The 17,389-nt window shown below is 38.3% G+C and overlaps 1 protein-coding gene across 4 annotated transcripts in view; it reads right to left on the reverse strand.

Annotated features, from left to right (window-relative positions):
• The window catches only part of KCNQ5 (potassium voltage-gated channel subfamily Q member 5), a 286,878-nt gene that overhangs the window by 64,770 nt on the left and 204,719 nt on the right, over positions 1-17,389 (reverse strand). For all 4 annotated transcript variants that reach the window (XM_027697326.1, XM_027697320.1, XM_027697335.1 and 1 more), the window contains exon 3: positions 8,071-8,197. In XM_027697326.1, the coding sequence (XP_027553127.1) occupies positions 8,071-8,197 (127 nt within the window). The remainder of the gene's footprint in view (positions 1-8,070; positions 8,198-17,389) is intronic.

Below are 17,389 nucleotides of genomic sequence, written 5' to 3' on the forward strand. Positions count from 1 at the left end.
TTCCCTTCCCTTCCCTTCCCTTCCCTTCCCTTCCCTTCCCTTCCCTTTGAAAGATTCCTGCACTATATGCCAAGACAATAACTCCACTTAGACCCCTTCAAATGTCTTCATTTGGGCTGACAAGAGTGCAGCTTGTCAGAGAGAAAGCATGCTTTGATTTACCAACACCTGCAAGAGTAGTTAATCATGGCTCAAATAGTCAGACTGACACTTACCTAATGTACCATGCTGAGGCATTAACAGTGAAATTCATGTTAATATGCTGACAAAGCACCTCTGAGTAATTATAGGCATGTTAGTAAAATATAAGACATACTGAAAGTGGCTTTTGAAATAAAGCAGTACTACAATCTAGGGATATCACAGTCCTGTGCGAGGCTGCATGTATGCCAAGGGCAGGTGCAAAAGCCCAAAATAGTGAACGCCTAGTTTAATAAGATGCTATTTTGGACAAATATGTTCCTAAATGAAGAGAGCATAATTCACTGCTACAAAAGCAGAACTTGTATAGCCAGCAAAGCAGCAATTCTTCTCACAGAGGATCTATAGGAAAGAGCTGACAAGGATCAGCTCTTAATGGGAGCTGTAATGGGAGTTACAAGGGATGCCACACACTGACGCAGCTGATCTGCAGCACAGTATCTGAAAAAAGCCAAGAAAGCTGAGTATTTCCTTCCATATCAATTAGGTTCTGACATGTTATTCACTTCATTAAAAATGTAATTTTTTTAGGTGCTAAGAATGATAAAATTTGAAAAACAAACCATTTTTTACTACTTTGGACACTCCATAACATGAGGTAGGCAGATAAGTGGATTTGGCACAATCCTGTCTACCTCTAACTTCCACACCAGTGTTTATATTAACAGCTACTTCATTTTCGATCAGTGAATTTACACATATTTATGGAAATCTGAGCAACTATCTCATCTATGTATATGATGGGACTTCAGCATAGTAAGGCAGGATATGAGCATCTCAAATCAAATAAAGATAGACAACGAAAAGAAGGGTATTTCTGTAAGCATCTTCATATTCTGTGCATCTCTAGTAGCAACAAACTTAAAGCCAGTTCCTAAAAAATAAAAGCAAAACTGAACATACCAAGACTAAAAACAGAAAATGTTAACTGCTTCTTGGTCTGTCAGTTGTTTCCCTCCTTACTGTACATTTCCTAGTCACAGCTCATAAACAGCACTGGAAGTTCTATTATACACATTATATTACAAAATATTTTATGATCTATAATATGTAATATCATGTTATTGTTGTTATTGCTATTATTGTTATTGTTATTATTATACTCCAATGTATTTTCTGAGATTCAAATATGAGAGATCAATAATAATTTGAAAGACTGCATAAAATGGACAGGGAACCTCATTATTTCTATATAATTTGACTGTGACATTTGACTTCAGGACACTTTCCTAACAAAAGTGAACTGAATTAGCAATCACTAAACATTTTAGTCCAGATACTGAGTTATATCAGTCTGGTTTGAAATGTACATAATTACTTCATGCTTGGAAAATATCTTTAATAGCCTTCTAATAAAGGAATTCTAATATTGCAAGTAATAATAAAAGACCTTTTTAATAAAAGGTCTCTCTCTTTTAACAACCTTTCTGTCACAAACCTGTCTTTTGTTCTTCACACTGCAGTGCTCTAACTTACTCCATCTATTCCGCTGTGGATTGCTTCTGATTTATATTACTGGAATTGTCTCAAAATAAAAATTTCTCACATAGCAGATGACTACAATTAACAGTAGGTGTCAGGGTAAATCAGCATCTCTCTCTGGTGCAATTAAGAATTATTTATTGATGTTTGGATAGTTTCAGTGGGGCTGAGACACTGTAACTGTCCAGCTCCAAATCTCTCAGAGAAAGAATTTATCCAAACTTTACCCAGAAACCAGAAACTGTATTGTTGGCTAGTCTGCACGTTTGGGAGAGGGTGTGCTTCTAATTTTGATGATAAAAAGACCCAGATGAATATAAAGTCCCTCAGGAAAAGGGACCTGGTTTGTTCCTATGCATTATTTTGATTTCAATTAGGTTTTTTTCAATGAAAAATAATTTCACTAGCCTAGAAAACTGATGCAATAAAAGCTTAGCCCTCTAATTAAAACCTTGACCTACAAGCCTTATGAAGATGAAATGTGACACCGCCCATAGCTCCCCATTGGGAAAAGAAAAGTCGCTACACGCACTTCATTCAGGTTGCCCAACTCACGGTAGGAGCTCCTCTACTCAAATTAACATGGTAGTGACACCAGTGTAAGATCAACAAACACAGGTCGATGAATTCTCTACCACATATCAGAAAGAAATTTCGATGCATCCTACCAAACTAGCAGATTTCTCTTGAACAGTACACATACAGCTTCTAGAAAGGGAAGACCAGAGCCTGATGTCTTTAATATGACAAAGGTTACCTTACTCAGCAGCGAGGGTAGTAGTCAGCAAAAATAAATGTGAAAGAATAAGGCCCATTGATGATACTAAACAGGCATTATTTTTCCTACACGTTTCTAAAAACTATACTGCCAGGTCTCTCAAACATGAAGATATGCCACTAAGTTTTAGTTTCAAAAACCTACACAATTTGGGACCAGTCTAGCCTAAGGAGCACCTCTGTTCATTGCACTGAACTATGGCTGCTGAAATTATCTAAGGAAATTTCAATTTGAAGCCTAAATACTACTACTACTACTACTACTACTACTACTGTCAAAGTATTTTCTGGAGTATTTTCTAGGCTGGCAGAAGACTCCCAAATATGACATTTGCTGGAACTTGGTTTTGCTGGGATTTATAATGAGATGTGAGGTATGTTTTGGTCAAGAATATACTTCATTACAGACTATCTCTGGGTTATTTAGAGTTCAAATTATACTTGCTGTTTATATTGTTTATCATGAGCAGCAGATTTACTATCTGTCTGTATTTAAACTATATAATGTGTCTAAATACCAAGGTGACAGGCACACAAAGTGTCATTACACAAATATACTGAAATAATTCAAATTAAAGGTTCAGAAGATCTTGTAACACACTTGATATGGATTTGTTTATAAAGGTTTGACAAAAGCGCCACATGATGAAGGTTCATTACCACTCTAATTAATGAAAAATAGATCCAGTAACCAGCAACAGTCGCTGCTGTCATTTATTGCTCTGAAACAAGTTTCCCAGCCATGAAGTTCAAGAGCCTGATTACAGATAATGGACTTAAGCTTTCTGTTGGGAATTTGTTCATTCTGCAGCCTCAACAGAATTTGAACTTTTGACATTTCCATCATGCCGTAGCTTGACTAGAGGTAAAATAGAAGCAGCTGTGGTGAAACTGCTAATAGACTGAAATATATGAAATTTTTCACTCGTCTGGACCACCAGGAAGGCTAATTGCCCTGGAGAAATGTTAGATTACTAGAAGTAGGCTCAAATTTAAGGTCAAAAAGTTCTCAAATAGGAGTTTCAAACCACAAATTTAAATTGAATAAAGTTTAGACACTAGAGTCAGCAGTGTCCTGGAATCCAGGAGGGCCAACCATGTCCTGGGTTGCATCAGGCAAAGCGTTGCCAGCCGGTCAAGGGAGGGGATTGTCCCGCTCTGCTCTGCACTGGTGTGGCCCCACCTTGAATACTGTGTGCAGGTCACCGAAATATAGGAAAGACATTAAGCTCTTAGAGAGTGTCCAAAGGAAGGTAATGAAGATGGTGAAGGGCCTTGAGGGGAAACCGTATGAGGGGCAGCTGAGGTCAAATGGTGTGTTCAACCTGGAGGAGACTGAGGGGAGACCTCATTGCAGTCTACAACTTCCTCATGAGGAGAACTGGCGTTGTAGGCACCCAGAGGGTGGTTATACACTGGAACAGGCTCCCCAGGGAGTCAGGCTTGGTCAGTCCCAGGGCTTGGTCACAGCACCAAGCCTAACAGAGTTCAAGAAATGTTTGGACAATGCTCTCAAGCACATGGTGTGACTCTTGGGGATGGTCCTGTACTGGGCCAAGGGTTGGACTTAACGATCCTTGTGGGCCCCTTCCAACTCAGGATATTCTATGATTCTATGACTAAAATTCACTTGCCCTTGCTGGGCATCCTCACATAGGAGTCTCAAAGTCTCTTACAAAGTCAGCAGGAGAGAAAGAAGTTCCTCTGAAAGCCTAGCAAACTTCAGACAGGCAGGTGAGACCAGCAGGATCTTACTCTTCTGACCCACAGCTTGTTATTTATTATTCCTAATTATTTTTATGATGTGTTAATTGGAATCTGCCTTCACAGACTGAGATTTCATTGTGACAGTAAAACCTCTGATGCACGTAGGAGACTGGCCAGAAGTTTAATTTTGTCAGGTCACATACCACCACCTAGGAGGCCCATTGCTAGAGGAAGGACAATAGATTCTTCATTTAGTTCAGTGTCAGGGAATGGCTTGACAGGGAGGGGATGCCATACTTCTTCCTGGTTAGACTTGTCCTCTTTTATTTCAGGGATCTCCAGGGAGCTAAGGCACAGTGATAAAGTTCTTCCTGTGTATCAGCATCCCCAGTCTCCAGAGGCAGCAGTTAGAATATGTAGTGCTTGGATTTCTGCTCTTTTTAACAGCACAACACAGCAACACTGCTCTGCAGTGCTAACAGCCAAGTTTCAGAATGATATGCCTGGGAAATTCAGTGTTTGCAGAGGCATGTACATATTTAAGTACCTTACATATGTGGAAGGATGGGTTGCTATTCTTTTTACAATATGTACACAACTCATATACAATCAGAGAAAATGCGCAGGTAACTCCTGACTTGGGAAAAAATAAAAATCAAGGTTTAATACTACACTATTATTCCCATTTTTACAGAAATAAACAAGATTACAAACCTCTCAAATAATTTGATAGATACAATTACTAGCATGGTAGCATACAGCAATGCTTGATGAACTAATTTGTCAGAATAGTGACATTGTAGGCACACTAACATAAGCACCGAGCTTTGGTCCTGAATAAAACTTCTCTGGTTATTAGGTTATTAATGGCAAAAATAAAGGTTGTCTGAATGTGATCCTTGAGGCAATCCTCAATTTTATTATTTCTAGCTCTTAGGCTATTACCCTATATGAGTTACGTTCAATCACAAAAATAATGAAAGATCTGTTGGAGATATATAGTAAATTTAAGTAACAGTAAACAGACTAAGTCTTCTAAAATATTATTGTTCCACTGTAACAATAAATGGAAAGTATAATTGAATGGATGGCTAAGTAAATAATTAAAAGTAACAGGCTCAAACTGGTCATGTGCTTTTAAGGGGATCTTAGCACTGATTTAATTGAGTTTCCCCTGAAGCCATCCTTTTTTCAATTTGAATATGCCCAGGTCCCTCACCCACTCCTCACAGGGCAACTGATCCAGCACTGATCATCTTGGTGGCTTCACTGAACTCACTCCAGTTTATTAAGGTCTTTCAGGTATGGTGTTTGAGGGGTAAAATAGGGTGCAGTCCAGCACATCTTGGATGTGGTCTAATGAGTGATGAGTAAAGAGAGATAATCATGTGTCTTCACCTACAGATTGTGCTCTGGCTAACACAGCCTGCTGACCTTTGCTGCTGCAGCACACTTTGTCATGACTGCAAAGCCAAGGTGTCAGGCAAATAAGTACTTTATGTAGCAAGAGCTACAAGATGATGTGACTTTTCCTCAAAAGATCGAATGTAGAGAGATGCTGAACGTCAGAACATCAGAAACTCCCTTCTGGGACACAGAAATGGACCAAAATCAAACAGTAGAAGAGAGACACAGAATAGTCAATGGTAAGATATTCAAGCTATTGGTTTATTTTCCAGAAGCTGCAGAAGAAAGTTTCCTTTCTATCCAGTGAAGCAGCATAGAAAGATATCCACAAGCATTAGACTATTGTTTACTAATTAACCGAGATAGCAAGTGATGGAGTTGCAAATGGGACAGAAAAGATGCTTTTAAGGCCAGAGATTGCCTACATAAACACAGGTGAAACAAGAAGAGCAGATAAACTCCAGAGAAAGGAGGAGATGCCACATTCAAGTGAAGTAAACCCCAACACTCAGGGAGGTCTGTGCCAGGAGACCTGCCTGAACTATTTCACCAACAGTAGGAGGGTAGATATGAGTTATTTAAAGGAAAGGATGGAAATCTACACTAGTCACTCCATGAATCATAGAATTGTTTGTGTTGGAAAGGACCTTGAAGGTCATTGAGTCAAACTGTTAATCCAGCACTGTAAAGTCTGCTACTAAACCATGTCCCTAAGAACCACTCCCTAAGAACCACACCTACATGTGTTTTAAATATGCAGAGTTTTGGACAAGGAAGACTCCTCTTTCAGGTTTGCTGGGAAATAACAGCTTAAACTGAAGTTAATCACTAGTATAAAACTTGCCAGTTGAGTGGGGAGAGGAGAGGGAGGAGAAACAAAAGCTGAACTGAACATTGGCATTTGGGAGAGCAGCAAAACACTCTTGAGAAGTCAAATGCTTCCAATAACTTCAAATGCTCTAAAGGTGTTTCTAGTAAGTTCTAAATTGCTGTAGTAAGTTAATTTTACTAAAGTAACAGTGGTACTTTCTTGTACTTTCTTGGTGTGCTGACCAAACCAAAGTAGTTCTGTGACTTCTGAAAAGTTTCAAGTGCACCATAAAATCTTGGTAATAATGATAAGTCTAGTAAAGGAGGATAGCCTTTGGATAGCCTAAGAAGGATAGTGTTTGATGATTTCTGCTTTTAACTAGGCATGGAAACCTTGGGGCAAGCATGTGACCTGGTAAGGCGCCTACCCACCTCCCCTGCTGCCTGAACAAAAATGCCAATCCTAATTGCTCCTTTTCCACAGTGTCATAAAATAGCATAGATGGGGTATTGCTTTCCAAGATGGATGCATTCAGCGATGCCTTTCCATCTACTCATGCAACCTTCTCCATTGGGAGAAGGTATGGATTTATCAGGGAATGAGGCAGAAGGAAAAAACTTGCTCTACCCGTTAGCCCTAACCAGTGTACTGGTCTGCTATGCCACAGAACTGTGTAACTCTTTTTTAGACCAGGATGGCATACATCTACATGACAATTTGTTATTCACTGTTTACAGAGACCCATGTGTTTAATGATTGTAAGCATGTGACTCTGTGTATTAGCCGCTGTGGAGACGCATGGAAGAACATGTTTCCTGGCCCAGTCGATCCATAAGTTATTTTAGGATATAGGCAAATGAAATTAAAGGCTGCAGAGAGAAAAATAAGTTGAGAGAGAAGTTGCAATATTGATATCCTGAAGTTTCACAGATGACCTCTAAAAACAATTTTCTCCAAGCCACCAGAAAAATAAAAAAAGTATCATATAAATTCATTTAGACATCCTTGATCTCTGCCTTTATTGGGAAACTGCTTTCCTGCAGATTTCTTTTCAAAATAGGGTTTTGACTGGTTGTGAGCCTATTCACCATTCTCACAGACAAATTCTAGAGCAAAGAAGGTGAACAATATTCTCTTGAAATACCTGTAGAAGAAGTATGCTATATCCAACGTTAGTGTCACTGCAGAGCAGATACCTGGACTGTCATGCAAAGAAGCAGCAATGTAGTCAAAAGATGTTTCTAGGTAGGTTTTCAAACTTATTGCAGTGTACACATGTCTGATCACAGAGGTAAAATGAGGAGAACATAATGTTTAGGCATACGTGCACGGTACCTATGCATGTATGTAAAAGACGTAATATGTCCATTAAATACATACAGTTTCTGTGATTTTCAATCAAATCAGCTCTCAACCCCTCATTCATCCTATATACAAGCTAGGTGTATGACATGAAGGGCAAAATGTCTTTTGGAGAACATAGGAAACATGAACTGACTGGTATTTAAGGACATTGTGATTTTATATCTAGAGAAAGCTTGGGCAGATGACAGTTGACACACAGCTATTCTGGTTTTACTGCTGGTTACTGTAAAAAGATTCCAGTAGTTTTCATTCAGAAGCAAAACAAGGAGGGGGAAGATGTTTATTTTTATCTTAAAATAAACTAGAGCTGGGACACTCACCTATTACACAGAATGGTTTCCTTGCAAAACGCAGTCTTCCTTGCCATCCTCGGTATCGACAACAGCATCCAGCAGACCAGATACGAATAATAAATTCCAAACCAAAGACAACAATCATGACAAATTCCTAGAAATGGCAAATAAGAAAAATGCCTGTTACAGATAAACAATGCTAAAGCATCAGGAAACTTATGACCATTGTTTGTGTCTAACAATCCACCTTGAGCATCCGAAGATCCCAAGCCAAACTTGGGAACCTGCTCCCCAGAAGCATCTACACATCTACAAGAAGCATCTTGTACAGTCCCCATCATCTACAGTCCCCAGAGCTTCCTAGTGAATGGTCCATGTCTAACCTGAATACCATTAAATATTGCCTAATATTGCCTAATAAATATGAAACACTGAAGAACTGAATCATACACAAAAAATGTCAGAGCTAACTACTCAGAGACTTTGTATATTGAGGATCAGACCATAGGTAATTTAGACAACTAGTGAAGAATACGTTCCATATTCACATCCATACAATTAGTTCTTAGTTTAAAGGCGAAATGTTTTGAGAGATACGTTCCCATTGTTGCAATATACATGTGGAGTGACTGACATGATGCAGAAGCATTTAGGAAATCAATTTTTTCTCAGAAGTACAATAAGATACATGAAAGTGTAATTACGTACAATGGGTATGTAATTGTTTGTAAGGTAGTAAATATCCACTAGGCATAACTTTCCCTGGACAATTTGTGAATGAAAGTATTTATAAATCTTGCCTTGATTGCTTGGCTTGCTTTTCTTTCACATTGGAACCTACTTTAAGACTGTCTATTTTAATAACATCAACCTGTATGCAATTTTTTTTCTAAGAAAGTTTTCATGACAACAGTGAGGTCAACAGGGTTGCAGTAATAGAGTAATTCGGCTCCATACCCTAAGGAAATGTAAATGCATACACTGTGCAGTGATATAGTACATATACACTGGTATGGAATTATAAATTTAGGTACTCTTCTGGAATAGCATGATAAAGTTCTGAGTTTTGGAATGACAAAATAAAAAATTTTGTGTTCACCAAAAGGAGAAAAGTACTTGATGGAGTTTCTTCAACAGCTCATCAAGAAGAGGATGGAAGTTGTGTTTTATTTGGCAGTTGAACGTATTTTCTTGTCCAGGAGTAAAATGTTCCTCGTCAGCCAATTAATTTGTTATTCCTGCAGGATAAGGACTAGTGTGGTACTGGTAAGAAAGCACTGCAAATGAATTAGAGGAATATTTGCAACGGTAGGGTTGATCCAATATTGACTTTTCCCCAGTAAACACTTTGCATGCTTTTAGACTGTGAGATCCTACAACTCTACAAGCCAATAAGGCTGTAAACATAATATATGTCAACTCAGGCATTAATTTACCTGAACAATTGGCAAACAAATTATTAACGTTGTTTCATGTAATGGTGCTTTACTAGATTATGATTAGTGGAAGTACATTGAAACATTGCGAATTTAATTGCTTTTGTCATCATAGAACAACTTGAAAACACAATATTCCTTCCTAAAACATGTCAGCTTGTTTAACTACATTACATTGAAAGCACTTTTAGAGCCTTCTTCAGTGTCTTCATTTGAGTTTTGTAAATCCCAGGTTGAATGCCTAAATCACAAAAGCAGACCAATATCCCTCTGCTAAAACATTGCTAAAGAAAATGTCATACTTTTTATTAGTAAAGAACACAAGGGAAAATGAGTGTGATTGTTTAATGTTTTCTTTTTATTCCACTACAAGAAACTTCAACTTAATTCCATGGACAGTGTTATTACACAGCCTCAGAAAGGATTACGTACAAAATTGAGAAAGTTCTCCATATAGTAACAATAGTAACAATAATTCTTAATAGTTGGCTACCGTGTGGTACATTTCCTTGTAGGAAATTCTGTGTGGGCCAAGACTAAAATGGACAGTAAGCCAACTGGAAAAAAGGAAGAATACATATTTTAGTTATTTAACTACCACTTTTATAGAGGTAGTGAAATCATGGATTGTGAAATCTGGTTTACACATTGTTAGATGATGTCTCTGAATTTATGGGGGTTTGATGGCAGGCACCCAAGCCATCCAACATCTGATTCTCCTAATGGAGTTTCTTCTTTGGTGCAGGTGCAAGAGATACTGAAGGATAGGAGGTCTGTGAAGCATGGAAAATTCTTTGCTTCCAATAAAATCCTTTCCTTGTTAAAATTTAATCACATTTCATTTGACTAAAGTTTGTTGTTTCCCTGGAAAACATATTATATGTACAGATGGGTGATATGCTTTGTAAGTACACTGAAATTGTCACAGACATCTTACAAGAGATGATCCACACATGCAGGAGTGTGTCCTCTACCATACTCTAGACCTCAGCAGGGCCTCTGATGAAAAACTGGCAAGAACAGAAAGTACTTAATGAACCTGGAAGGACTAGTCCACAGTTACAATTCAGTTAAATTAGTATCACAAAACTGCTGGGCAGAAGTAGAAAAGAGGCAATTTTTTTGGAAGTTCACTCTTCTGGCTCCTACCAGTGCTTTGCAGTTTTGTATTCATCACCTGTATGGCTATGTGCTATGCTTGCTCAGTTATACAAAAATGAAAAAAGTCATTGTGTGCTGAAAACATGTGTTTGAGTGTCTCTGTACTACATGATGCTCTTTTATGTCAGAGACAGAAATCCTATTTGTCCCTCACACACAAATACATATACTACAAAGAGAAACTTCTTGGAGATACATCTATTTTGGGAGAAAAAAAGAGTAAAAGGATACTTTTCTCAGTATCTTTTGTGTGGGTGGGGTAAGAGTATAAGATTTTTTTTGAAGAAACAATGTGAAATATCTCTGTTCATTCCCTGAGAAAAATAGTTACAATTTCTAGCACCATTAAAATTTGTGCATGGCGATATTCCCTCAGTATTAACTAAAGTTTCTGCTACTAAGTAAATTTTAAAAAGAGCCACTGTAGTTACAGTAAGTGAGGTCAAATACAGTAAATTTGGCTCTGTGCACTTGGAAGTTAAAAGAATTGCTGATTTTAAAAATATTATATATGATTTTCTTCCACCAACACCAAATTTCTAGAGGTTTTAAAGTACATTATAACCTTATGTGGTAGTTTGGCCTAGGCCTTCCTTGGTGACCAGTTTGTAACCAAGGAAGTGCCCAGATTTACCCAGTATTCCCTACGATTTTTACGTAAGCTGGGGTATAAGAAGAAGGGAGGAAAGGCCTTTGCCCTCTTTCCTTCCGGCGGCTTTGGAGGTGCAGATCTCCCTGTGTTGAGTCTGTCGGCTCAGAGAGCGAGGCCTGTTAAGGCCTTGTCGACCTTGGGAGGCGGAGGCTGCCGGCAGTCGCTCCAGCGTGACTCTCCGTTGTCCCAAGGAGAGTAGTAAGATATTCTCTGCTAATTCTTTTAGTTGATAGACCTTGGGCTATTGATTGGGATATATATATATTTTATTTTGGTTTTTGTGCTTCCCTTCCCCTTTCCCTTTCCGTTTTCCCTGTGAAATTGTATATATATTTGAACTGTACATAACTGTAATATAAGTGTAAATATATATATATATATTGCTTTAGCTGTCTCTCGTTTCGGTTTTCTTTTTTTTTCCCCCTCTTCTCCCTTGGTTTGGGGGGGGGGCGGGACGACTTCTTGTGGTAAGGTTTGGAGACTTGGCAGGGAGCCAGCTCCAAACCATATCACCTTAATATAGAAAAGACACTGAACAAAGTGTAGATGAGGTTTCACACTTATTTTTGCACTTTCTGAAATAGTTGTGTTTCAAATTAGTTGTGTTTCAAATTGATCCTTAAATGCTGGTGACTCCTACTTCCTCAAAGAACAACTGATTTTAAAGGGAATACATATAACAAGTCTAAGGGAAAACGATTTTCCTAAAAAATGTGAATGCATTGAAACAGAACTCTTCTCAGTAGTATATATGGCAGCTTTGTTGTATTTTAGACTGGTCTGGGTCAAAAACAGAGACAAAGGACCCCACACCACTGTGTAAAAAAGCAGTGTTTTAGTAATCAGGGCACGTGGTCACAATGTACAGGCAAATCTCTGTCAAGGTTAATGCAGGCCAGAGAATGACATTATTTTTCCTATGGCAACTGTACAGTTACAAGGTACTTTGTTTTCTATGAACAAAAATTGGAAGAATGAATCCCAAACAAGATCAGGATTTCTACTTTTATTTTTTTTTTTTAATTTCATTTGGAAGGCTTCTTGCAAACTTAAACATAAATCTAGGCACTTAAATAACTTGGGTTTAGTTCCTTAGCAATTGGAACAGAAGATCAGAGCATAATTGGAAAGGCATGTGACAGAATAACTCATTAGACCTCATATGATTTGTAGACTTGGTGTAGAAATGATGCATTCCTGTATCTCTGTCCTACATATAATATGATGGAGCTGCATTAATTTTGAATTCCTTATGTGATATGAGTTACAACATTTACATCAGAATCAGAAAATCCTGCACTCTTGATAAATCTGGCCTCTTCAAAATTCAGCAAGGCTGTATTTGAATTGAGGAACAAGTTTAGATTTACTGGAAACCCAACACCTCCCTTCCTATGTAGAGCAGAGGTGCATTGTCCTTTGCCATTTCTTGCTTTTTCCACATCTTTTCATCCTTTTCCAATCACAGCTGCCTCTGGCCTTGCACCACAGTTACCACAACCTGTCACTTTTTTGGCTATTCAAACTCACAGTTACCACCCCCCAGCAACTGCTATGGTGGTTCACACAGTGGAAAGTTCTTCTTCCTTCTCAAAGCACAATTCATCCAAACAAATGAACTTTTCATTCTGAAGTGTTTCCGCACACGCAGCTCCAGTTGACTTGGGGAACCATGCATGCACAAGAGTAGCAAGGTTGAAACACATGGGCTTAAAAGGTTCAGTTGCTTTTGGTGTGAGGAACATAGGTACCAGTGTACTCCTTAAGTTTTTTACATCTGCATGTGCCTGGGTTGTTATATGACTGGAATGACGAGGGTCACATAAATGGCAGGAAAGGAAAATAAGAGGTCATCCAGAGCAACATTTCTGTTAACAAAAGGTCTTGGAGGACTCTTACCAACAGGGTTGATAATTAGCCAAATCAAGCACACTTTGTACAATCCAGCTACAATAAGCATATTTTCCCCCTTTCTTTCCCCCATCTAATTAGGATACAAGAGATGATTTGTTGAAATTGTTTACATTAATATGTTTTTTATGTAGTTTTTAATGATAAGGATTTCCCTAAGCATAACAACATAACAGCAAAAAAAAGCTTATATCACAGTTTCTTTCTCTTTAGTATAACTGCTTATTAAAAGTTTAAATAATTTGCTGATGATGAATCCAGGTGCCTTCACTGCAGTCTGTAGTTTCTGGGAATTAGAGCCATTTTTGCGATAAGAAAATGACCAAAGTTGAGCACTTTGTGCTATTCTAGGATGCTCCTGGTTATTTCACAATGTGCAAATGAGCTGATGTTTGGCTATAAGAAATCCACCCACAAGATAATATCTCTGCTGTTATTTTAATTATATTCCTTCTATGGAAGTTGTGATGTTAATTATTCTAAAGGCTAATGAAGTAGCATGAAAGAACTGCAGACTGACTGTCCTGGTTAGAACGGCTGGGACCAATTCATCACTGGATGGGTGTAACCTAAAACTGTGTATTCTATAGCCTCCATGCCATTTCCCAAAAACTGTTGTCAGTAGAGGCCTGCAAGGTGGGAAGATGTTCCTGTACCCTTCTATGGAATTCCCCGCTCTGATACCCTTTTATGGAATTCCCCGCTCTGATACCCTTTTATGGAGGAGGGACTGAGCATCCGCATGCCCTTTTATGGAATCCCCTACTCTGAGGGAGGGACTGAGCACTCCCGCCTGAACTGGAGAGTATATAACTGGGAGTTTCAGAACCTTGCCACCTCTCGTGGGATCCAGAGGAATACTGCAGACCACTGCCTTCAACTAGACTGCAGACCACCGCGTTCAACCAGACTGAGACCACCACCCTCAACTGGACTGCAATCACCACTTCTGACCAGACTGCAGCAGCTCTCCCACCAGCAGGTTTATCCCCTCTCCCTTTGCTTTGGACTCGGGGGTGGGCCAAGGTACACCACTTTTGTTCATACCCCAGGGTGCTAGGTTATACATTTGGGTTTTGTGGGTTAAAACCAATTGTCTGTCTGTATAATTGTACTTATTGCATTATTTTAATAAATTGTTATTCTGACTTATAAATCTCTCTTTTGAATTGAGTTCATTTTCCCTTGCTGGTTAACTTTTAAACCAGCACACTGACATAAAGAGCTGCCTGCCTTGAACTCATAGGAAGACTGGGTCTATAAGAGACATTGTCAGAAGCCCAAGAAATGGACAAGAACAGATCAAATTAATACTCTGAGATAAGTTTTAATAGAACCGCAAGTGTTTCTCCTCTGAAGACAGCATCTCTGCAGTGTAGCTGCACTACAGATCCTTGTCTGGTGTAAATTTGCCAGCCTCGCTCCACTAACACAACAGCAGGAACAGAAGGAGCAATGTCATCTGAAAGAGTTGGGGATATATCCCTTCTTCCCTAAAATCTCATAAACAGGCAAGTCCAGTGTTTCCAAATCAGAGAAGTCTAGTGTTTCCACATCAGTTTGAAAGGATGGAGAATAAACATGTTCTCATACTTTAATTTATGGCTGGTTGGTTTAAGAACGCCACCAGCTGCAAAAATATCTTTATGGTGGTACATGAATAGTTGATACTATCCAAATAGCAATGCTTTATTACTCATAGTCAAAGAGAATGAGATTGTTTCATCATTCAATTAAAGCAAGAACAGAACATGTCAGCTTCTCAATAACATCCCTCTCTCAAGCAAAAAAACCTCAACACCCTACTGATTCCAGGTACTGAGCATCAAAAGTGGGCAGTACACTTTAAAGAGATGCTATCGGCATGTGAGGGGAAGCACAACATTAGTCTGCTCAATGAAACTTGAGGAAGGTTTGAGTTTTAAATAGTTATGATGCAGAACCTGGTGTAGGACAACAGACAATTCTGTTATACTGGCCATTTTCCTGATAAAAACAATCAGATAAGAATATGTGCATGCTTTATAGTTTAAAATAATACTACAAATTGAACACATTTGTGTTATTCCTGGTTCAGTGTTAAAATGGGAGATCTTTCATCTAAACAGCTAACAAATATATCTACACGTGGATACATAGACTTAAGAAACTAATGTTTTAATTCTTTCCAACTGCAGTTTAACAAAGGGAGAGACAGCCATAAATCCAAAAACATAACCCAAAATAGACCCTATTAGTGGCATATAATCACAACCAGAGACTTCAGTTCAGCTCCCAGTGCAATACACAATAAGCATGAAGTGAAATTTATGCACTTTTTTATCATTTATCAGTTTTATAATGAATGTGATATTTTTACTGCACTCACTTTTCCAAATTATGGAAGATTTTCCATGTAGAGTCTACATTATTAGAGAATTATTGAGAAATCAGTTCTGTGACTTTTAATCTAATACACAGCTACAAGGATATTAATATAATATTAAAATCCCACTTATATGCTTAGTCCACATATTATATAGGACTTCTGCTATCCAACTTTCTTTAATGTTTTTGTGTTTATACCTGAAATGGCACCCATCAGTCGTGAGTCTTATTTATTTGCTTGCAAAAGAAAAAAGCAGAGAATTTTAAGTTAAGTAAAACCAGTTTTAAATCAGATAGTACAATCCAGCAACAGAATGACATAGATGCTGTCTAATTATGTTTTTCATAACCTCTTATAGAGTAAATAAAAGTATTTACCGTATCAGGCACAACGCACAATTCCTATCACTGAAACTGTGCTAACATTCCTCAGCATCTACTGCCTCCCCAGAGCAGCAGATCCCCTTCACACCACCATCATAGACCAACAGCTGAGGACCTGCTAGTGCCAGAGGAATGAGTGCTACAGAGGTGCACTGTCCATCATGATTATCGTGATTACCATGTCAATCAATGTACATATGGACAAGCAGATCCCCAAACTCCTTTTGGCTTTTGGTTCTTCTAGGAACACCCTGGTGATCACTGAAACTCCTATTTCAAATTGGGAAAATGGCAATGGGAAACACTGACTTATCCACGTCTATCCTGCTCTTCCCCAGATACTGCATCACCTTTAAATGTTTAAATGGCATTTTTCAGCAATTTGTACTCATTACTTTGTGCCATCCCATTTGTTTGTGTGTCAGGTACAACTACACTTTCGAGAGAACTCCCTAAAGGAGGTGACAGTTAAAAAACTCACACTATAGAATAATTTTCTACTCTCCAAAACTTTTTTTACCCTTTGTGTTTGTTCACATTTTGTTTCTCGGTAGTGAGATATCGGCAGTAAATAGTCTAACTTTGGTCTTAAAATTATCCTCATATTGCAAACAATGAAGCTGTACCCAAGCCTTTCCATTTCCTTTGTGATTTGTTCACACTTTTTCTGCTGTAGTCACATTTCTGATGTCACATGTCAGAGGCAGACGTTCAAGTACGTCTCTGTAGCAACATAGCTCTCAAATTTTCCTTTTGAAAAGTTTGTAAAGAATTTTGTATCTCTTCTCTGTCCAAAAGAAATATGCAACTGTCCTCAGAACTCTGAATCCTTTTATTCTCTGGCATCCATGTTGATTTTGTATTGATGCAAGGGGTTTAGGTGAATTGTTACAGCTGATCACATGTATGTGAATTAACTGATAACATTTGACATGCAGTATAGCAGAGCAGGACAGCATATTCATTCTTTTATTCTTTTATCTCAGCATGTTCAGAGTTCTTAAATCCTGGAGACTCTGCAAATGATATTTGCAGAGTTCTTTTTTAAGTTACCTTTTTCAAGTTACCTTTTTCTGCAATGTGCCAGCTCTCAAAGCTCATTAAGAGAGCTTCCCTAGGCGTCCATCTGTCCATGTTCTGATCACTGACAGACCTGTATGCATCTTGGTTGATATACCCTGAAACTGGTTGATATTACTAGTACCAAACTTTTTCAGAAAACAACTTTAAGAAAGTGTTTTTTGACAGTTTGTAACTTTTGACAAACTGGACTTGGTAGGCACTGTACCCAGTCTTCCAAATCCTGCTTCTGTATTTAGTTTCTCAAAGATATTACCTCATCAAACACTTCTGCTACTTGAACAAGTCTTTGGTTACAATATTTTTATTCAGTTCCTGAGGTTCAGTGAAAAAGTTGACTTGGTCCCCTCTTTTT

The sequence above is a fragment of the Neopelma chrysocephalum genome, unplaced genomic scaffold, assembly GCF_003984885.1.
Source record: "Neopelma chrysocephalum unplaced genomic scaffold, ASM398488v2 Primary Assembly neopelma1_23b, whole genome shotgun sequence".
Lineage (NCBI taxonomy): Eukaryota > Metazoa > Chordata > Aves > Passeriformes > Pipridae > Neopelma > Neopelma chrysocephalum.